The sequence below is a fragment of the Cetorhinus maximus genome, unplaced genomic scaffold (assembly GCF_964194155.1).
Source record: "Cetorhinus maximus unplaced genomic scaffold, sCetMax3.hap1.1 HAP1_SCAFFOLD_1147, whole genome shotgun sequence".
Classification (NCBI taxonomy): Eukaryota; Metazoa; Chordata; class Chondrichthyes; order Lamniformes; family Cetorhinidae; genus Cetorhinus; species Cetorhinus maximus.
This window is the reverse complement of record NW_027597089.1, coordinates 78,972-102,203: the sequence shown is the minus strand read 5'-3', so window position 1 is coordinate 102,203 and position 23,232 is coordinate 78,972. Positions and strand designations below refer to the sequence as shown.

Below are 23,232 nucleotides of genomic sequence, written 5' to 3'. Positions count from 1 at the left end.
GGAAAGTGGAGTTAAGGCCACAATCAGATCAGCCATGATCTTATCGAATAGCAGAGCAGGCTTCAGGGACCAAATGACCTACTCCTGCTCCTAATTCATACGATCTTACTCACAGACACTTACAGCACAGGGTGGGGGGGGGGGGGGGGGGAAGAGGCCATTTGGCCCATTCTGCCTGTGCTGACTCTTTGAAAGAGCACATGTGCTTTCTCCCAAATCCCATGTTTCTTCCTGCAATGACATAAATCCCTTCTGTTTTCTCCCAAATCCCATGTTTCTTCCTGCAATGACGTAAATCCCTTCTGCATTCTCCCAAATCCCATGTTTCTTCCTGCAATGATGTAAATCCCTTCTGCTTTCTCCCAAATCCCATGTTTCTTCCTGCAATGACGTAAATCCTTTCTGCATTCTCCCAAATCCCATGTTTCTTCCTGCAATGATGTAAATCCCTTCTGCTTTCTCCCAAATCCCATGTTTCTTCCTGCAATGACGTAAATCCCTTCTGCATTCTCCCAAATCCCATGTTTCTTCCTGCAATGATGTAAATCCCTCCTCATCACTCAACAGTCCGACTCCCTTTTAAAATTATCTTTATCAAGTCAGCTCCCATCGCCTTTTCAGGTCGTGCGTTCCAGATCTGATGAGTCTCAGAGTGAAAACAATTCTCCTCCAGTCTGGTCCAGATACGTTACCAATGATTTTAAGTCCCGGACCCCTAATTACTGACTCACTTGCAAGAGGAAAAAGAGTTTTTTCTCCATCGACCCTCCCTTGACAGCCTCTGTTGGGTCACCTGTGTTCCCAAGTCTTGACTGCCCCAGCCTCTCCTCTTAAGCTGAAGCGTCCGTCATTCCTGGTACTCACCATGGATGCGGTCCGAGCAGACGGCCCCAGGCTGGGTACGGTGTAGCCTGACCCCAAGGTGGCGACCAGCCCGCCATGCGAGGACGGGCCGAGCAGGCTGTGCAGGTCTCCGTGGGCGCTGGGCAAACTGGACGAGGGCCCCACCGCGTGGTTGCGCAGGATGTGAATGGCGTCGTCCAACCTGTCCAGGCGATCCTCCATCCGGCTTTGCTGCGAGGAGCAGAGAGAGAGAGAGGGGGAAGACAGCTCAGTGCGAACCTTGCAGAAGCACGGGAATCATCGCAACGGCTTAGGTGAGGCAACTCCTCCACCCCCTGCTCTATAGGTGAAGCGGGGTGGGAGCAACAAGAAAAGAGAGACATTCTGTCAAAGCTTTTTGGCTTGCCATCATCAGGACAAATGCAAGAATGCCAAATTTCAAAGAGAGCAAGAACGCAGTGCAAATTGTTGCTCTCTCTGAAATTTGGTATTCTTGCATCTGTCCTGATGAGTGCAAGAGGGAAGACTTTTGACAGAATGTCTCTTTTCTTCAGCCATACTCAAGTTCTGTACTACCAAACAATCATAGACCGGCAAAATACACATTAACACTCAGCTGTCAGAAAGAACCAATTCACCCAATGGCTGTAAGTGCCTACGATAACGTCCCAGCTGGTGTAAAGACGCACGCTCGCAGACGTTGCCAGGCTGGGAAAGTTTTTGAGTTTTGGATTTGAACATTAATGGGCTGAATGGCCTTCTCTTGCCCCAGAGCTCGCTTTGACTTTTGAGAGAGAGGGTTGCTTTTGCAGATATCGAGCGTGAATGCTGCATCTACCAAGCGTTAATGCTGAAGGGGCTGACTGCTAAGTCCTGCACAGACAAACGCTTAGTTCCAAATGTACTCAAAAGGTACCGTGAAACTGCCATTAATACTTGGGAGAAGACTTTTTCCTATTCGTTTGTGGGATGCGAACATCGCTGGCGAGGCCAGCATTTATTGCCCCTTGAAAAGGTGGCGGTGAGCTGCCTTCTTGAACCACTGCAGTCCACAGTGCTGCTCGGGGGGAATGTCTTTTTCAATTTACCCTTTCACGGGATATGGGCGTCGCTGGGCTGGGCCCAGCATTTATTGCCCATCCCTAACTGCCCCTTGAGAAGGTGGGGGGTGAGCTGCCTTCATGAGCCGCTGCAGTCCCTGTGGTGTAGGTACACCCACCGCTAGGAAAGGAGCTCGAGGATTTTGACCCGGCGACAGTGAAGGGACGGCCGATATATTTCCAAGTCAGGATGGTGAGTGATTTGGAGGGGAACTTCCAGGTGGTGGTGTTCCCCATGTGTCTGCTGCCCTTGTCCTTCTAGATGGTAGAGGTCGCGGGTTTGGAAGGTGCTGTCGAAGGAGCCTTGGCGAGTTGCTGCAGTGCATCTTGTAGATGGTACACACGCTGCTGCTACTGTGTGTCAGTGGTGGAGGGAGTGAATGTTTGTGGATGGGGTGCCGATCAAGCGGGGCTGCTTTGTCCTGGATGGTGTTGAGCTTCTTGAGTGTTGTGGGAGCCGCACTCATCCAGGCAAGTGGGGAGTATTCGATCACACTCCTGACTTGTGCCTTGTAGATAGCGGACAGGCTTTGGGGAGTCAGGAGGTGAGTTACTCGTTGAGGGCTTTGACCCAGCGACAGTAAAGGGACGGCCGATGTAGTTCCAAGATGGGATGGTGCACGAGGGGAACCTACAGGTGGGGGTCTTGCCCAGCACCTGCTGCCTTCTGTCGTTCCAGGTGGGTGGAGGTGGCGGGTTTGGAAGGTCCCCGAGATGAGCTGATACCCACTTGTACATTTCCAAAGAGACCGTGCCAACAGCTTCAGAACCACATGGCACTGGGGGAGGGGGGGGCCATCAGCACGCAGGGGGAACTGCGAAGGCACGAAAGGGCTGGGAGTGGAAAAACATCCATTTTCCTGACCTGCCTGGTGTGTCCTGGACAACTGCAAAAAGGGCACCATTTTGAAATCTGGCCCAGGATCTTACAGCCCCAACCCCTCCCCCCGCCACGAATGCGGCGAGCCATTTAAATCTCCATTCTGTTCTGGCAGGGGGGGTTGGGGAGGGCGGTGGGGGGGGGTCCATAATATCCGGCTGGGCAGGAGGGGCTGTAAAATCATGGCCCAGCTCTCCCTCAGGCGCTAAATGGAATACCGCACCTTGCCCACCCCCTCAGCCACCAACATGACTGAATTAGTTTTAAACGAGAAACAAAATCCTCAGGGCAGCCTCACTGCAGCTCTTACTATGGTACGTGGTAGGCAGGTTTAGTTGCATGCATGCCAACTTGTGGAATGCAATGATACCCACAAGTGCAGCTGTGTTACGACAAGCTGCAGGTACAACCAATATTCCAGCACTTTTGCACTGGGAGCTTGTGATCCGAATTGAAGGAATGTTCCCTCATTCCGTGTAGGGAAATCATACAAAAGTGAGCGTTGGTAAGTTTTCACTGCCAACTCATTGAAATGTTTGCACTTGGATGGTCACAGGAATGCAGGCGTCGTCTTCTCCCCTGTCAGTGCTAGTTTCTTCGGACAGTATCTAACCCCATGCTGTACCTGCCCTGGGAGTGTTTGATGGGGACGGTGTAGAGGGAGCTTTACTCTGTATCTAAGCCCGTGCTGTACCTGCCCTGGGAGTGTTTGATGGGGACAGTGTAGAGGGAGCTTTACTCTGTATCTAACCCCGTGCTGTACCTGTCCTGGGAGTGTTTGATGGGGACAGTGTAGAGGGAGCTTTACTCTGTATCTAACCCCGTGCTGTACCTGTCCTGGGAGTGTTTGATGGGGACACTGTAGAGGGAGCTTTACTCTGTATCTAACCCCGTGCTGTACCTGTCCTGGGAGTGTTTGATGAGGACAGTGTAGAGGGAGCTTTACTCTGTATCTAACCCCGTGCTGTACCTGTCCTGGGAGTGTTTGATGGGGACGGTGTAGAGGGAGCTTTACTCTGTATCTAACCCCGTGCTGTACCTGTCCTGGGAGTGTTTGATGGGGACGGTGTAGAGGGTGCTTTACTCTGTATCTAACCCCGTGCTGTACCTGTCCTGGGAGTGTTTGATGGGGACGGTGTAGAGGGAGCTTTACTCTGTATCTAACCCCGTGCTGTACCTATCCTGGGAGTGTTTGATGGGGACAGTGTAGAGGGAGCTTTACTCTGTATCTAACCCCGTGCTGTACCTGTCCTGGGAGTGTTTGATGGGGGAAGTGTAGAGGGAGCTTTACTCTGTAATCGAGTGCCAGATAATGTTACATTTCCTCCATCCTTGCTTTCCCCTTTTCTCGATCAGCTCAAAATTCATACAAAACAATTAAGCCAACTGGAGGTGTAGATAAGAAGTCGTGGAGTTAAAAGAAAAGCCTTGGCAAGGCCCAAACTGATAAAGTTTACAGCTCTTTGTCAAACGGAGTGGGGGTGGGGGGGGAACTTGGCAGCGATAACCACTAAAGTTAGATGCGGAGAGAGATAAAAATCAGAATTAAAAAAATGTTAATAGAAAGCATTACTACCTCACACACATCCATTAACACAGAGATTGCGTCATGTAAGTGCTCCTTAAGCTGCCGCTCTGCTGGGTTTTTCTATAAGATTTAAAAAGTCGGGGAAAGTCTGTTAGAAAAATAGAAGCCATGCAAAGCAAATATAGCAAGCATAGAACGACCAAATGCGAGAAATAGGTTATAAAGTCTCAAAAAAGTCTCACGGGTGGACCAGGCGATTGATTGCAAGCTCATCGGGGTGGGGGAGTGGGAGAGGGGAGATGGTGGGAGGGTGGTGAACCGGACATTAAGCGGTGGTTGGCCGACGGGTTCAAGGTTCGGCGTTGGGGGGGGGGGTGGGGTTCCCGACGTTGCCGATCGCGGCGTAGGGACCGGGGTTGGGGGAGGGGGAGGGAGAGCCCGGTCCGATCTCCAATCCGGTTTGTACCCCAGGCGGTGAACTCTCGCCAGGGCAGCTGGACATGACAGATCGAGCATTCCGCTGCCAACAAACCCCCCCATCCCCCCCCTCATGTCCAAGCCTGGCTGGCGAGGGGCGGCCACGCTGCTTGCCCGTGGCGGTGGGGGTGGGGGGTGGAGTGGGGAGAAGGGGCGGCATTTGCGGGCCACTGAGCGAAACACCGCCCTTCTTCGGGAGGAAGTGGCCGGACCGTGGGCTAGGACTGGGAACGCTGGTCGGCGCGGATCGCTTGCCTAACCCAGAGGGGCACCCACACCGACGGCGATGCCGGGGGGGTACGGGGTCGGCTGGCTTATTCCGGTGTGCCAGGCTCGCTTGTAGGCTGCCGGGCGGGATTTTCCGGCTCCGGAACCGGCGGGACGGGGAAAATCCGGAGAGCCGTGAAAAAGCCGGCCGCCCTCCAAATTCGCCTGAGAATCCCGGCCTACCTCCCTGAGCCACCATACCACCCGTCGACGGTCAGTCATCTAGTGCCTGTTCCTCCGTCTCACCCCTCTCCTGCTGACCGCTTCCTCGGCCAGGACTGACCCTCCTTGGGCCGGAAGCGTGAAGGGCTGTGCGCCCGCCTCCCCGTCCAATTTTCCGACGGCAAATCGGCCTCTTCTCCAAATGGAGACTAGGGTGGGTGGGGGGCTGAAGCTTATTCCCAATCGATGACAGCGGCCATCCGCTCGCATGCCGCCATTACTCCAAACCTCGCTTCTCTTGGGGGGGGGGTTACTCTCTCACCACCTCCCTTCGAAAAGGGCACATTCTTTCCAGGGTTTTCCACGGGGCGCAAGGAACCACTTGCTGAAACGGGCAAGAGACAGGAAGGAAGGAAGAGAAATCCTGTGCCACAAGTCACTCCCAAGACACTGGAGTGCCATCCCCGCTCGTCACGCGGGCAGAGCCTGAGGCCTACCCCCCGGCGGACGGTCCCACAAGCGCCAAACGAGTTAAACGGCCGGCCTGCCCTGCTTTCCGGCGCCCTCGCTCAGGGAGGTTGGGGGGCGCGGTGGAGGGGGAGCTGCCGGCTGAGGTCCCGGGAGAGTTCCCTGTTCGCACCGGAGTGAGGGTCTCTCAACAGCCAACTTCAACGGGCGGGGGTTTTACATCCCCCCTCAAACCTCCTGATCCTAGGGCGGAGGTTCTCTCTGCCAGCCCAGGCCATCTGCCACATCACCGCTCGGCGAGCGCTGACGACCTGGCATCGTGCGTAAGAAATAGGAGCAGGAGTAGGCCATTCAGCCCCTCGAGCCTGCCCCGCCGGTCCATTAGATCACGGCCGACCTGACTGTGACCTTGGCCCCACCTTCATGCCTGCCCTCCCCTGCCCAACTTGTGACTGAGTTCCAACGGCAGAGACCCACCCACCCCCCCTACAACGTTTCAGTAAAGCTTACCAGTGAGTGCAGGGTACTCTCATAGTTGGGAGAAGCAGAGTTCTGCCCTCCAGGCCTGGACCACTGAGTGGAGCCTGCAGGGAGACATAAAAATTAAAATATACTTCATTGGGTTTCTGGTAACTACGTGTGGGCCAAGGGCCGTCTAGTTTGCAATTTTGCTTCACGTTAATAACATGTTGCTCCTTGGGACTGCAACCTTTCCCCCACCCTTTGCCCCGCCCCAGCCACATTCTATCCCCATTTCTGTCTAAGGTGTAGTCCCACTGGAGCAGAAACCACCACCTCCTCACCGCCAGCTCCCTCTTCAAAGTGGCCGTTCGTAACATGCGATTCCAAACAGCGAGCGTCGGAAGGGCATTCCACCAAGAGAGGATCACACGCGGAGAGAGATAACGCGGAAAGGACTTGCACTTCTCTAGCGCCCGTCACCGCCTCAGGCCGTCAAAAGCACTTCTCAGCCAACGAAGCACTTTTTGAATTGTGGTGACCGCTGTCGTATGGCAAACGCCAATTTGTGCACAGCAAGCTCCCACAAACAGCCCCGTGTCGATGACACAGGTCATCAGTTTTTTGTGACATTGGGTGAGGGATAAATATTAGCCACAGGGCACTGGGGGATAACTCCCCTTTTCTTCATTGAAATGGCGGTCATGAAATCTTTTATGGCCACTTTTGGAGGGCCTGTACTGAGGGAGTGCTGCACTGACAGAGGGTCAGTACTGAGGGAGCGCTGCACTGTCAAAGGGTCAGTGCTGAGGGAGCGCCGCACTGTTAGAGGCTCAGTACTGAGAGAGAACCACACTGTCGGGGGGTCAATACTGAGGGAGTGCTGCACTGTTGGAGGGTCAGTGCTGAGGGAGAACCACACTTTCGGAGGGTCAATACTGAGGGAGCACCGCACCGTCGGAGGGTCAGTACTGAGGGAGAACCACACTGTCGGAGGGTCAGTGCTGAGGGAGTGCTGCACTGTCAAAGGGTTAGTACTGAGGGAGAACCACACTGTCGGAGGGTCAGTGCTGAGGGAGCGCCGCACTGTCAAAGGGTCAGTACTGAGGGAGAACCACACTGTCGGAGGGTCAGTACTGAGGGAGTGTTGCACAGTCGGAGAGTCAGTACGGAGGGAGTGTTGCACAGTTGGAGAGTCAGTACTGAGGGAGTGTTGCACAGTTGGAGAGTCAGTACTGAGGGAGTGTTGCACAGTTGGAGAGTCAGTGCTGAGGGAGTGCCGCACTTTTGGAGGGTCAGTACTGAGGGAGCGCCGCACTGTCGGAGAGTCAGTACTGAGGGAGCGCCGCACTGTCGGAGGGTCAGTACTGAGGGAGCGCCGCACTGTCGGAGGGTCAGTACTGAGGGAGCGCCGCACTGTCGGAGGGTCAGTACTGAGGGAGCGCCGCACTGTCGGAGGGTCAGTACTGAGGGAGCGCCGCACTGTCGGAGGGTCAGTACTGAGGGAGCGCCGCACTGTCGGAGGGTCAGTACTGAGGGAGCGCCGCACTGTCGGAGGGTCAGTACTGAGGGAGCGCCGCACTGTCGGAGGGTCAGTACTGAGGGAGCGCCGCACTGTCGGAGACGTTGTCCTCCCAGATGAACCGCTGAAAACTGCCGTTAAGAAACGAGCCTGAAAGTGTTTAGAGCACAGGACTTGGACAGTTTCGGGAGGTTACTCTCGGACAGGCTACCAGAACGAGAGTGAAATCACCATTCTGGTATCCTTAAATTTTGTTTCCAAAGAAACAAAAGGAATATTTTTACAGTGATTCACTGTAGGTCAGACGGAGTTGCCCCAACCCACGATAGACTTTTTCGTGTTCCCTCCCCCACCCGTGTCTTTTCTTTTTTAAAAAAAAAATTAAAAGTCCCATCACAGCAAGTCTCCTCCAGCTCGGTTAATGGGAGCAGTCTTGTCAGCCCCAGGACAACAAAGAAAGAAACGAGGCCCCTCGCTGGCATTCAACAAAGCTAGGCTTGAGTGAACGGAGCAGCTGCTCTCTCTATAGTCCCTCCCTCGGGGACTGCAGCAGGGGCACAAGTGATTACAGACAATTCCCGTCGAGCAAATAACCTGTTTGTCAGAAAACTTCATTCAATCAGTGTCTAGAATACCCGCTTAATAGCAGGATTAATGGGAAATCCCAGCAGACCGAGGGCAGCACGGGGGAATTCCAGCTCCGTGAAAACTTTGCGCACCTGCCCCGGAATATCTGCGCATTGACAGGTGCGGGTTCACTCCCTCGCGCCTTCCAATTTGCTGCTTTTCTTCCAGCACCACCCACCTCGGGTTTAGAGGGAAACTCTTGTCTCTTTTCGTGTCGAGAAAGCAAAACAATTTATTCGGCGCCTTTAACATTTTAATGTATCCCCCACCCCCCACCCCACCCCACACCAAGGGTGCTTCGCAGGAACGTTATCGGGGCAGAATTTTTGATCCCCGAGGCGCATAAGGAGATATCAGGGACAGGTGACCAAAAGCTCGGTCAAAGAGGTCGGTTTTCAAGGAACCTCTTAAAGAAGGGGAGAGAGAGAGAGAGGGGTGGAGAGGTTTAGGGAGGGAATTCCAGAGCTCAGGGCTCCCCCAGGCAGCTGAAGGCACGGCCGCCAATGGTGGAGCGATGGAAATTGGGGGATGCGCAAGAGGCCGGAATTGGAGGAGCGCAGAGATCTCGGAGGTTTGTAGGGGCTGGAGGAGGTTACAGAGATAGGGAGGGTTGTAGGGGCTGGAGGAGGTTACAGAGATAGGGAGGGGTGTAGGGGCTGGAGGAGGTTACAGAGATAGGGAGGGGTGTAGGGGCGGGAGGAGGTTACAGAGAAAGGGAGGGGTCTAGGGGCTGGAGGAGGTTACAGAGATAGGGAGGGGGTGTAGGGGCTGGAGGAGGTTACAGGGATAAGAAGGGGTGTAGGGGCTGGAGGAGGTTACCGAGATAGGGAGGGGTGTAGGGGCTGGAGGAGGTTACAGAGATAGGGAGGGGTGTAGGGGCTGGAGGAGGTTACAGAGATAGGGAGGAGTGTAGGGGATGGAGGAGGTTACAGAGATAGGGAGGGGTGTAGGGGCTGGAGGAGGTTACAGAGATAGGGAGGGGTGTAGGGGCTGGAGGAGGTTACAGAGATAGGGAGGGGTATAGGGGCTGGAGGAGGTTACAGAGATAGGGAGGGGTGTAGGGGGCTGGAGGAGGTTACAGAGATAGGGAGGGCTGTAGGGGGCTGGAGGAGGTTACAGAGATAGGGAGGGGTGTAGGGGGCATGTAGAGGGGATTTAACATGAGAATTTTAAAATAGGAGTGTTGCCAGACTAGGAGACAACGTCGGTCAGTGAGCATGAGAGAAGGGAAGCAACAGGGGTTCCTGTCTCATTGAACGCAGTCGATGCAAACATAGTACTCAGAGACTTAAACTCTCTCGCCTCTGCTCCTCAGGGCTGCCTGGAGCGAGGCTCAAACCCACAACATTCTGGCCTGGAAGTAGGAAAAGTAGCATTGAGCCAAGGCTCTCCTCCTCCTGAGCTACATGGGTGACTCCTAGCGCCTTCAGAGCCGCTTGAGATACACAGTAAATACTCCCTCAATGGTATCGCACACAAACCCCCAAGAAGCAAGGATACCGTGAGATGTTAACCAGGGATTTATAGCAAGCAGGATCACTCTCCCGGGAGCCGCGACCATCCCCATCGCTCAACTGGATAACCTGGTCATTACCGTGTTGCTGTTTGTGGGAGCTTGCTGTGCGCGCAAGTGGGCTGCCACCTTTACCCACATCACCTTAGTGATCCAACAAAGTGCTGCACTGCTTGTGAAGCCCTTCAGAACTGTGTAAGGTGCTCTTTAAATGAAGTCTTCCTACTTTTCTCAGTGCCACTCTTGGTGGGAGGGGCGGGTGGTCGGGATGAGGGATGAGAACGAGAGAACGTTCTTCAGACATGCACCTTTTTGAAAGTTGAATTCTATTTTCATAACTTTGTTTCGTGATAGCAGAAGTGAAACTTTCTGTCTCCTCTGCGCTACACTAACTTCGCTCTCGCTCATCCGCATGGGTAGCGATCCACCACGTACAGTCTCCCTGAAATGCAAATTGACGCGACCAGACCATACCAGTCGGAAGCCGCAGAAACCACTGAGGAACCCCACCCCATCCCACCCCTGTCCCCCCACTTCACCCCCACCCCGTCCAACCACCCCTCGTCTCTGGTACACTCCGGTTAGAGTTGGGCTTTGAGGTAGAATTTCTGGCTTCCCAGAAAAACTGACAGGCTCACGCCCTCTACGCACCGATAAAATTCCCAATAAATTGGCTCATTTGTAACAACCGAAAACCAGCTCCTCCACTGGTTGTGAGGCATCAGTCAAGAAGCTCAAGTCCCGATCTACACTTCGTTGGGCACATAGGGGAGGTGGTGGAGCAGTGGTGATGTCACTCGACTAGTAATCCAAAGGCCCTGGCTCACGCTCTGGTGACATGGGTTCAAATCCCACCGTGATAGATAGAATTGAAGTTCGATTATTCACTGAATTGAAAGCTAGTCTCAGTAATAGTAACCATTCAAAAAACATCGATTGTTGTTTAAAAAAATAAACCCCATCTGGTTCGCCGCTAATATCCCCTTTAGGGAAGGAAATCTGCCATCCTTACCTGGTCTGGCCGACATGTGACTCCACACACACACACACACACACACACAGCCATGTGGTTGACTCTTAACTGCCCCTCTGAAATGGACGAGCAAGACCACTCAGTTCAAGGGGGCAATTTGGGATGGGCAACAAATGCTGGACTTGCCCACATCCCGTCAAAGAATCATTGACCATGTACTAAAGTGGGCCAGAAAGAACTTTCATTTCTATAGCACCTTTCACACCTCAGATTGGCTGCAAAGTGCCACGGGACAATGAAGTGTTGTCACTGGGAGACGCAACAGCCAATTGGAGCTCGGCAAGCTCCCTCAGCCAATGAGATGAACGGCCAAATGATCTATCTCAGAGACTTTGGTTGGGACATGAATACTGACCCCCAGGACACGGGGGAGAACTCTCCCTTTCACCCCCACCCCGCCGCCCCCAGCTCTTCTTCAAAACAGCGGCCGTGGGATCTTTAACATTCACTCGAGAGGAGTGGAAAGTGCAGGAATGTGGAGTTGAGGTCACAATCGAGTCAGCCACAATCTTGTGCTCAGTGGTGGAGCAGGCTCGAGGGGCCGAGTGGCCTGCTCCTGCTCCTGGTTCGAATGATTGTGCGGACGGGAGCCACGGTTTTAATGTCTCATCTGAAAGACGAGCACCTCCGAAGGTGCAACACCAGCGTCAACCTGGATTACGTGCTCATGTCTCTGGAGCAGGACCACCATCCCAAGGATCACGTTTGATGGGTGAGTCAGGAGACAGTAAAGGAAGGAGCCCCAATGGGAATGTAGTGGTATTATGGGGATGAGAGAGTTAGAGTACTAGAGGGTTGCAGTTCCATGGGCAAAGTGCCCTTGTTTTTTGTCACTAAGGATCAGGTACGTGGGATGCCCACTCCATACAAGCCTCACCACGGCACGTGTGAGTGACCACCTTAAGCGTTGCTATAGAACGGGAGCAATTTTCCCTGGCTGGGAATGAAAACTTGGTGAGGAAGTCTTGTGGCGCAGCGGGTGGCGTCCCTGCCTCTGAGCCGGAAGCTCTGGGTTCAAGTCCCACTTCAGCACCTGGTGGCCAAGGAAGGCGCGTCCACAACGCGACCTCAACCTGCGAATCCTTCCAACACACGCCACTGGCGGGCGGCAAGAGCGGGAGAGATTCCTGGTCAGCCGTGTGATGGAAAGAAAGTTGGAGCCTCCACCATCACGATCCATAGCTCCAGACTCCGCACCCCCACCCCCCTTCCCTCCCCCACAGTGAAACAGCGCCCAGGGTAGGCTCACCCTTGCAGATGGTCTACGCGCGGGGAGGTGGAGATGCTGGAGAAACTGTACCCCAGTCGACCCCTCCAGGGAAAGCAAGGGGGGGAATGAGGGTGCTGGAGAAAACAAGATGGACGGCCGTGTCTTGCTTATTTCCCTTGGGGGTTGGCGGGGGGAATACGGTCCACAAGCCAAGAGACTGCAGCCTTTAGAATTCCTCCCTTACCTGTCAGAGATGGTGGTGAGCCCACAGGCGTGGGCGGGTTCGATGTGTAGCTGTTGTTGGTGTGGTCAGGCGAGTAAATCTGCTTAAAGAGATAAGAACATCAATCAGTAAGTGTGGGATCCAGGCGCAATATTAGTCACTGAGAGAGAGAGAGAGAGGTTTACATTTATCTATTGCGTTATCAGCCATTCCTCCGAAGTCCTTCGCAAAGCAACGAATTGCTTCTAAAGTGCAGCGGCTGCTACACCGGCAAATATGGCAACTTAAGAATCCTTACAGCACAGAAGGCGGCCATTCAGCCCATCGGTCTCTGTGCTGGCTCTCCTAAGAAGCAATTCATGAACTGGCACTCACTCCGCCCTCCCCGCCACATCCCGGCACATTCCTCCCTTTCAGGTATTTAGAAAATGCCGCCAAAAATTAAGGTGCAGGAGGAGGCCACTCCGCCCATCGTGTCTGCACCAGCCGTAAAACGAGCCTATTCCCGTTTTCCAACACTTGGTCCATAGCCCTGGAGGCGATGAGACTTCAGGTGCCTATCTCGTCACCTTTAAAATGAGCTGAGGGTTTCTGCCTCTGTTACCCTTACAGGCAGAGCCCTACAACCCTCTGGGTGAAAAACCTTTCCCTCCTCTCCCCTCTAATGCTTCTAACCCATCGCTTTAAATCAATGCCCCCCCCACAGGCACTGACCTCTCTGCCATTTCGAGCAAAGCAAGATCCCACAGATAGCAGTGAGGTGAATGGCCAATTAATCTGCGTTTGTGGGCGTGCGTCGAGGAAGGGACATTGACCACCGCGCCCTGCGCTTTCTCTCAAGTCGATCGGCTCGCTGGAACATGCCGACAGCGCCTCAGTTCTACATCCACAGAACAGCACCTCTGACAGTGCGGCACTCGCACGGTTTACTGACCTGGAGTTTCAGCCGAGATTTAGGAGCTCAAATCGTGCAGTGAGACTTGAACAAAAACAACAGCAGCCTACAATTATATAGCACACTTGATGTAGTCAAACACCCTGAGGCACTACACAGGAGGGTTATTAAAGAAAATTTGACCCCGAGCCACATGAGGAGATATGAGGGACAGGTGACCAAAAGCTTGGCCAAAGAGGTCGGTTTTAAGGAGCGTCTTAAAGGAGGAGAGAGAGACAGAGAGAGAGAGAGAGAGATGGAGAGTTTAGGAAGGGAATTCCAGAGTTTAAGGCCCCAGGTAGCTGAAAGCACAGCCGCCAATGGAGGAGTGATGGAAATTAGAGTATGCGCAAGAGGCCAGAATTGGAGGAGCGCAGAGATCTCGGAGGGTTGTAGGGGTGGAGGAGGTTAGAGATATGGGGAGGGGAGTAGAGGCTGAAGGAGGTTACAGAGATAGGGAGGGGTGTAGGGGCTGGAGGAGGTTACAGAGATAGGGAGGGGTGTAGGGGCTGGAGGAGGTTACAGAGATAGGGAGGGGTGTAGGGGCTGGAGGAGGTTACAGAGATAGGGAGGGGTGTAGGGGCTGGAGGTGGTTACAGAGATAGGGAGGGGTGTAGGGGCTGGAGGAGGTTACAGAGATCGGGAGGGGTGTAGGGGCTGGAGGAGATTACAGAGATAGGGAGGGGTGTAGGGGCTGGAGGAGGTTACCGAGATAGGGAGGGGTGTAGGGGCTGGAGTAGGTTACAGAGATAGGGAGGGGTGTAGTGGTTGGAGGAGGTTACAGAGATAGGGAGGGGTGTAGGGGCTGGAGGAGGTTACAGATTTGTGAGGATGGGGTAGGGGGCTGGGAGGTTTTATTAAGGTTTCAGGAAGTAATTCTTCACACAACAGGGAGTGGAAATCTAGAACCTTCTCCCCCAAAAAAGCTGTTGAGGCTTGCGTATGTCCGGGGGAGGGGTGGTGGGGGGTGGGGGGGTGAGTGTTAGTTAATTGAAAACGTGAAAACTGAGATGGATAGATTTTTGTTGGGTTAGGGAATTAAGGATTAGGGAACTAAGACGGGTAGATGGAGTTAAGATACCGATCATCCATGACGTGATCTAATTGAATGGCGGAACAGGCCTGAGGGGCTGAATGGCCTCCTCCTGTCCCTGTGCAGGGGGCACCCAAAAAAGTCCACACCGAGAACACAGTCCCGTTATTGTTGTCCCCCACAACCTTGTGCGTCTGCTCTTAAGCCAGGAGCGAGGATATTCTCGAAGCGGAGGTAATAAAGGATTGAAATTTTAACACGGATATCCCTCCCCCGCTACCCCACCCACCCACCCCCCCACTCCCCCCCCACCCTCTCAACCTGTTGGAGCTCTGGCGCTGCCCGTCACTGTCGCTTCGGGACTGCCGCCCCTGGCTCTCGAAGGGTTAAGGCGACCAGGCTGAAGCAGTCGCATATTAATGCAGTGTCGGGACCCTGTGAGAAGCCCAGCCCTGAAGGCGCCACTGATTATACCCTGATCAGTGTCTCGGAGAATTGGCCCTGGCACTTCTTGGCATCGACTGCTGGGCTGGAACTGAGCCCATCGCTTCACAGCTCAGCAGAGCTGAAAATGTTGGCGGGGTGAGACACGCGCATCTCCTTCTAGCTGGACGTGGGGGTGGGCGTCGGTGGGGGGGGGCGGTGGTGGGGGAGGTTGGGAAAGTCCATATTTCACCGTGACAGATGCTGACCTGGCCACCCCCACCTCCCCCCGTCGGTGAGCATGTCTCCGTCCGGCCTATCGACTGGGTCAATCGGACAGGGTCCGGCCATTCCAGCCGCGGGCATCGTTTCGAAGCGAGCGCTTCCTCGCTGGCCCGGACCTCCCACCGCTCCCCCTCCAGCGGTCGATCTGAAGGCTTTTCTCAACGCCCCCCACCCCCCCCTCCAATGCCGGCTCCACTTGGGAGGCAGCAGCGGCTGGTCAGCACAGCTTCCCTCAGCGTCGGTCTGTCCGCGAGTCTCCCTCGGAGCCGCGACCCGATTAGCCTGCGCTGCTCTGCCCCCCACCCCCCGGACGAGGGTGGTGGGTGCGCGAAGGGTGAAGGGACACAAACAGAAGAACATTGGGACGGGAGGAGGCCATTTGGCCCCTGGAGCCTGCTCCACTATTCCACAAGATAATGGCCAGTCTGATGGTGGCCTTACTCTACTCGCCTGTCTGCCCCCTCGATTCCCTCGTCAATCAAAAATCTTTCTAACTCAGCCTCGAATATATTCGATGACCTGCAGCCTCCGCCGCTCTCTGGGGGGGGAAGAGAATTCCACAGACCAACGACCCCCCAGCCCGAGAGAACACAAAATTCCTCCTCATTTCCATCTTAAATGGGAGACCCCCTTTATTTTTCAACTGTGCCCCCTCGTTCTAGATCCCCCCCCACCCCCCAAACGAAGTGGGGGGGGGGGCATCCTCTCAGCATCCAACCCTGTCGAGCCCCCTTCAGGATCTTACGGTGTTTCGTGTAAGATCGCATCTCATCCTCCTAAACTCCAACCTGCCTCAGCCTTTCCTCGTAAAACAAGACCCCCTTCACCCCCAGGAATCGGCTGAGTGAACCTTCTCTGAACTGCCTCCAACGCTAGTGTGTCCCTGCTTAAGTAAAGAGGCCAAAACTGTACTAATAACCTAGTTGTGATCTTGTCAATGCCCTGTACGTTTGTAGCAAGACCTCCCTACTTTTATACTCCATCCCCTTTGCAATGTAAACAATGGCAAGTTTTCAAAAGCTGGCAGAGCTACAATAAAAAGGCCAAGAGAGAACCAGGCGCTGCTGAATACTTCCTGGCGTTTTCACGCTCTTTGCCCTCTCATCTCTCCGCCAAGCGGCCTCTCTCCCCGCTTTGCCACACCAGCCGCCCCCGGGGGGAACCCCTGCAGTGTCTCCCATCCACCGGCCGTTCCTCTCGCTTGATCCCGGCGGGCAGGCGAGCGGCACCCAGCTGTTCTACCGTGACCGGCACGCAGGCTGTTCGACAACGAAGGTGGTGGGGGGGCGCAATCGCAGCCAGACGCTCTGCTGCCCTCACCCGGCGCATGCCCTTCATGCCGAGTGGCATCGCTCACTCGGAGAGCTGGTGCAGACACGTCTCGGGCAGAAGGGCCTTCTTCGGCAGTGTAAAAATCCTGTGACCAGGCCGGACAGAGACCCACGTTGGCTTTCTCAACCAGGACATCCCCGCCACCCCCAATTGTACCCCATTTAGAATATTGTGAGCAATTTTGGGCCCTGTATCTCAGGAAGGATGTTCTGGCCCTGGAGAGGGTCCAGAGGAGGTTCACGAGAACGATCCCAGGAATGAAAGGCTGAACATATGAGGAACGTTTGAGGACTCTGGGTCTATAGTCGATGGAGTTTAGAAGGATGAGGGGGGGATCTGATTGAAACTTACAGAATACTGAAAGGCCTGGATAGAGTGGACGTGGGGAAGATGTTTCCATTAGTAGGAGAGACCAGGACCCGAGGGCACAGCCTCAGAGTAAAGGGAAGACCTTTTAGAACAGAGATGAGGAGAAACTTCTTTAGCCAGAGAGTGGTGAATCTATGGAATTCATTGCCACAGAAGGCTGTGGAGGCCAGGTCATTGAGTGTATTGAAGACCAAGATAGATAGGTTCTTGATTGGTAAGGGGATCAAAGGTTACGGGGAGAAGGCGGGAGAATGGGGTTGAGAAACTTATCAGCCATGATTGAATGGCGGAGCAGACTCGATGGGCCGAATGGCCTAATTTCTGCTCCTATGTCTTATGGTCTTATGGTACCACCAGCCTCCCCCACTCCAGCCGAGATCAGCTCCTTCCGCGCTTCATCACTTCAGCCACAACATATCCACACTGCACCGAGTGGAGGAGCATGAACACGTACCACTGGATGCATTACTCCAGGGACTTGAGCTAGCACTGAAGGAGTGCTGCACTGTCGGAGGTGCCGTCTTTTGGCTGGGACGTTAGACCGAGGGCCCCATCTTCCCCGTGAGAGATCGCACGGCCACTATTGGAAGTGAGGAGGGGGCTGTTGGGTGCGACGGTGTCTTGGGGTGGGGTGGGGGGTGGGGGTTTAACCCCTCGGCCAAACTGGCTAAAACAAAAGTACACACGATCGAGGCCATGGCTGTTTGCGGGATCTTGCTGTGCGCGTATTGGCCGCCACATTTCCTACGTGACAGTGGCCACACTTCAAAGGTAGTTTAATTGGCCTTGAAGGGCTCTTGGACGTCCTGAGATCGCGAAAGATGCCGTTGGAAGGCACACCTATTGCTTTCAAAAAACCGTAGGTTTAAAAGCGGCGCCTCCCTAAACCCGCAACCCCTACCATCCCGAAGGACAAGGGGCAGCAGACACATGGGGAAAACCATCCGACAGTGCGGCACTCCCTCAGTACTGACCCTCCGACAGTGCGACACTCCCTCAGTACTGACCCTCTGACAGTGCAGCGCTCCCTCAGTACTGACCCTCCGACAGTGCGGCGCTTCCTCAGTACTGACCCTCTGACAGTGCGGCACTCCCTCAGTACTGACCCTCCGACAGTGCGGCACTCCCTCAGTACTGACCCTCCGACAGTGCGGCACTCCCTCAGCACTGACCCTCCGACAGTGCGGCACTCCCTCAGTACTGACCCTCCGACAGTGCGGCACTCCCTCAGTACTGACCCTCCGACAGTGCGGCGCTCCCTCAGTACTGACCCTCCGACAGTGCGGCACTTCCACAGCACTGACACTGGCTGTGTCAGCCTGGGTTATGGGCGCCAGTCTCTGAAGCCCACAAACCTCTGATTCGGGAGCGGGAGGCCAGGTGGTGGGGGTGGCGGTGTGAAGTGGGAGAGGGGGGGGGGTTGCGGGTGCGGGAGTTGGGGGTAAGAGTCTAACCCATGGAGCCATGCCTACAACGTCACGGCCCCAACTCTCTGGCACATGCTTCTGTCAAGCGAGGCTGCACACCAGGGAGTCGGGAAGTGCTAAGCGACCCACCTACAGTCACGTATAGGCTCAAGTGCGAAGACAACTTTGCGAGGCAAAAGTGCCAATGGACTCGACCCCCCATCCCTGTCAGGATCTATGTGGCTTCAGGAGTAGAAGAGCAGGAAACTGAGTAACATAAGCAAATCACTCACTACGTCACATTGGAATTCCTGGCTTGCAAGTTGGAAAAGGACAAAACTTCAGTGCTGTAAAGAGCCGCAGCCTAACATCGGCCCCTTTGTGACTAGGGAGGCCTGGCCACCACCATCGAGGCAAGTGCAGATCAGCAGCCTCATTAAACGGATGGGCTGCACCACTTTGTAAACATCTCCACAAACAGAGAGCTGCCAGAGATTGTTCGAGCGATTTGGGCCCTTTCTGCTTCCTTGTTTATGTTACTTTTTCACCTGTGTTACTAGCCCTACAGCAGCAACTCACCAAGGCTCCTTCGACAGCACCTTCCAAACCCGCGACCTCTACCATCTAGAAGGACAAGGGCGGCAGACACATGGGGAACACCACCACCCGGAAGGTCCCCTCCGAGCCACGCACCATCCTGACTTGGAAATATATCGGCCGTTCTTTCGCTGTCGCCGGGTCAAAATCCTGGAACTCCCTCCCTAACAGCACGGTGGGTGTACCTACACCACACGGACTGCGGCGGCTCAAGAAGGCGGCTCACCCACCACCTTCTCAAGGGGGCAATTAGGGATGGTCAATAAATGCTGGCCCACATCCTGAAAATGAATATAAAATAAAGAGCTGCGCAAAAGCTGCTTCCACAATGCCCTCCCCAACACCAGCCACGGCTCATACGAATACATGAGCAGGGGTAGGCCATTCAGCCCCTCAAGCCTGCTGCGCCATTCAATAAGATCATGGCTGATCTGTTTCTGTTTCAAATTCCACATTCCCATCAGTGGACAGCACGCTCTCTGCTCGAGCAAAGGTTGTGGGTCCCAGCACCGCTCCTTGAGCATTTAAACCCAGGCCAACGCTCTTGGTGCCAGTATTGAGGGAGTGCTGCACTGTGGGAGGGTCTGTACTGACAGGAGTGCTGCACTGTGGGAGGGTCAGCACCGAAGGAGAGCTGCGCTGTTGGAGGGTCAGTACTGAGGGAGTGCTGTACTGTCTGGGTCAGTAGTGAGGGAGTGCTGTACTGTCAGAGGGTCAGTACTAAGGGAATGTTGCACTGTCGGAGGGTCAGTACTGAGGGAGTGCTGCACTGTTGGAGGGTCAGTACTGAGGGAGTGCTGCACTGTCAGAGGGTCAGTACTAAGGGAGTGTTGCACTGTGGTAGGGTCAGTACTGAGGGAGTGCTGTACTGTCAGAAGGTCAGCACTAAGGGAGTCCTGTACTGTTGGAGAGTCAGTACTGAGGGAGCACTGCACTGTCGGAGGATCTGTACTGAGGGAGTGCCGCACAGTTGGAGGTGATGTTTTTCGAATGAGACGTTAAACTGAGGCCCCCACCTGCAGACGAATGGGAAATATCCCATGCCCACTGATGGAATGAAAGGTGGTGTCCTGTGACCAACATTTATCCCTCAGCCAAACAAACAACCTGGCTGTTATCACCCTGCCGATGGTGGGAACTTGCTGCGTGCAAATTGACTGCTACGCTCTGCGTTTTACAAATCAGATCAGCAGTGCACCATTGGCTCTAAAGCATTTTTGGAGGACCAGAGGCGATGATTTTGTGCTGAGGAGCACGACCCAAATGCAGAGCGACAAGACTCAGCAGCCAAGAGGGCCAAGAGGCCGAGCGGCCACAGGTTTTGGAAATCGCTTGTACTCCGCCCTTCCCCACGACCGCAGGTGCTGTGCAGGGGCCTCCACCTGGTTCTGCTCCTCCCCTCCCCTCCCCGAATCTAAACGGTGCAAATTTCACATCGGTGGGAACGCCAGAGAACTCCTTTCGGGCTTTTCACAAGCCGTTGGTGTAACGTGAAACCCACCCGCGGGAGCTTTCCACAGAATTACCAGGTCGAAATATCGCAAATCTCACGAATGGATACGCAGAGGGGTCACTTCTGAGGGGGCTGCTTGGTACGCTGTTCACCAGGAGAAGCAATCTGTCTCCACCCACACACCCCACCCCTCCCCCCACGCTTTTAACTCTCGTCTTGATTCCAAACCAGACCTCCTTCTCTTAATGGATAAATAGCACTCATTAGCTGCTCCAGACAGGCAGACCCTTTCAACAGAACAGCAGAAGGGCCTTGTGTTCATTAACCCTTGCCCTTCCAGCCAAGCGAACCTGCCCACTTCATCTCAAGCAACACACAGGAGCAGGGGGGTCGACCATTCAGCCCCCCCTCGAGCCCGTTAGCGGTGGCGTAGTGGTATTGTCGCTGGACTAGCAATCCAGAGGACCCAGGGTAATGCTCTGGGGGCCTGGGTTTGAATCCCAACCACGGCAGATGGTGAAATTTGAGTTCAATTGAAAGTCTAACAACGACCGTGAAACCATTGCCAATTGTTGTAAAAAAAACCCCATCTGGTTCACTAACGCCCCATTGAGGGAAGGAAATCTGCCATCCTTACCTGGTCTGGCCTACGTGTGACTCCAGACCCATGTGGTTGACTCTTAACTGCCATAGAACCATAGAACACTACAGCACAGAAAACAGGCCATTCGGCCCTTCTAGTCTGTGCCGAACTATTATTCCGCTAGTCCCATTGACCTGCTCCCAGTCCATAACCCTCCAGTACTCTCCCATCCATGTATCTATCCAATTTATTCTTAAAACTTAAAAGTGAGCCCGCATTTACCACGTCAGATGGTAGCTCGTTCCACACTCTCAGAGTGAAGAAGTTCCCCCTAATGTTCCCCCTAAACCTTTCCCCTTTCACCCTAAAGCCATGTCCTCTCGTGTTTATCTCTCCTAATCTAAGTGGAAAGAGCCTACTCGCATTTACTCTGTCTGTACCCCTCATAATTTTGTAAACTTCTATCAAATTTCCCCTCATTCTTCTACGCTCCAAGGAATAAAGTCCTAACCTGTTTAATCTTTCCCTGTAACTCAACTCCCAAAGACCCGGCAACATCCTAGTGAATCTTCTCTGCACTCTCTCAATCTTACTGATATCCTTCCTGTAGTTAGGTGACCAGAACTGCACTCTGAAGCGGCAGAGCCAGCCACTCAGTTGTATCAATCCGCTAAAAGGAATGGAATCAGACGGACCACCCGGCACCAGAAGTGACAACAGCCCTGTAGATCCTGCAAAGTCCTCCTGTGGGCATAGCTACACCGCACGGACTGCAGCAGTTCACCGCCTTCTCGAGGGCAACTAGGGATCGGCAGTAAATGCCAGGCAAGCCTGCGATGCCCACGTCCCATGAAAGAATAAAAAAAGGACATATTAGGTCAGGCGACTAAAAGCTTGATCAAAGAGGTAGGTTTTAAGGAGTGTCTTAAAGGAGGAGAGAGAGGGAGGTTTAAGGAGGGAATTTCAGAACTTAGGGCCCAGACAACTGAAGACGCAAGGGACCAGAATTTGAGGAGCGCAGATATTTTGGAGGGATGTGGAGCTGGAGGAGATTACAGAGGTAGGGAGGGGGGCGTGGAGGGATTTGAAAACAAGGATGGGAATTTTGAAAACCAAATGTTGCTTGACGGTGAGCACAGGGGTGATTGGGGAACAAGAATTGGTGCAAGGTTAAGACATGGGCAGCAGAGTTTTGGATGATCCTAAGTTTACGGATGTGGGAGACCAGCCAGAGGTGTGTTGGAATAGTTGAGACTAGAGGTAACGAAGGCTTGGATGAGGGTTTCAGCAGCCGAAGAGCTGAGATAGGGGTGACTCGATGTTACGGAGATGGAGCTAGGTGATCTTGGAGATGATAGGAATACGAGGTTTGAAGCACATCTCGGAGTCAAATGTTTCACCAAGGTTGTGAACAGACTGGCTTAATTTCAGATTTTTGACAGGGAGATATTTTCAATTGACCGCCCCTACCCCTAGGCCCGACCAGCCTCAACAGCTTTTTCAATTTTCAATGGACATTTTCAATTTTTTTTCAAAATGTTTCAATTTTTTCCATTTTCAATATTTTTTCAACGTTTCCAATCGACATTTTCAATTTTCGACTGTCATTTTCAATTTAACGCCCCCAGCCTCAACACCTTTTCCTATTTTAAGTTGACATTTTCAACTTGCAATTTTTTTCAATTTTCAATTATTTCAAATGTTTTTCAAAGTTTTTCAACTTTTTTAATTTTCAATTTTTTCAATTTTCAATTCTTTCCAATTTTTCTTCAAAATTTTTCAGCTTTTAAATTTTTAATTTTTTCAATTTTCAATTCTTTCAAATTTCAATTGTTTTCAATTGACATTTTCAAGTTTCAGTTGTCCTTTTCAAGTTAACCCCAGATAGTTTTTTTTCTGGGAGTCAGTGTTCCAGATTTCCGCTCCCCTTTGAGTGAAGAAGTGAATCCCAGACCCTAAATGGTCTAATTTTAATTCTAAGCCAGGCTGGGCCTCCTTGCTCAGGACTTCCAACCTCACCACATCTTTCAGCGTCTCCCACCCTGTCCTTCAGAAGACAGATGGACGAGGAGTCTGCAAGCGCCCCGATTCAGAAGCGGCTAAAGACAGACACAGAGACGGCATGAGGCAGCGTGTGGGAGGACAGGAGGGGACAGAACCAACGGCAGACAAACAAACATTCAGAGAGAAAGAGAAAGACAGGGACTTGTACAAAATGAGAGTCGCTCATCCACCTGATCCAGAGAGAGCGCGGTCCTGCCACTTCAGAGAGAGCTTTCATTTCTCTAGCGCCCTGTGTGACCATCAGGCATCCCAAAGCACCTTACAGCCAAAGAAGTACTTTTCTAAAGGGTAGCCGCAGTTGTAAGGTAGGGAAACATGGCATTATGCACAGCAAGGTCCCACTATTTTGAAAGAAGAGCAGGGGTGGGGAGCTGTCCCTGGTGGCCTATGGCCAATCTTTATCCCTCAACCCAACGTGACTAAACAGCAGATGACCTGGGT

At 53.5% G+C, this 23,232-nt stretch overlaps 1 protein-coding gene across 1 annotated transcript in view; it reads right to left on the bottom strand.

Moving 5' to 3' along the window:
• Nucleotides 1-793: 793 nt before the first annotated feature.
• LOC144675765 (transcription factor 12-like) overlaps nucleotides 794-23,232 on the bottom strand; it is a gene marked incomplete at its 3' end in the record, with an annotated part of 66,282 nt that continues 43,843 nt past the window's right edge. Inside the window, exons 6-9 of the mRNA XM_078536363.1 lie at nucleotides 12,334-12,412; nucleotides 6,236-6,309; nucleotides 4,400-4,471; nucleotides 794-1,074 (exon numbers count right to left, since the gene is read on the bottom strand). Coding sequence (XP_078392489.1) covers nucleotides 794-1,074; nucleotides 4,400-4,471; nucleotides 6,236-6,309; nucleotides 12,334-12,412 — 506 coding nt within the window. The remainder of the gene's footprint in view (nucleotides 1,075-4,399; nucleotides 4,472-6,235; nucleotides 6,310-12,333; nucleotides 12,413-23,232) is intronic.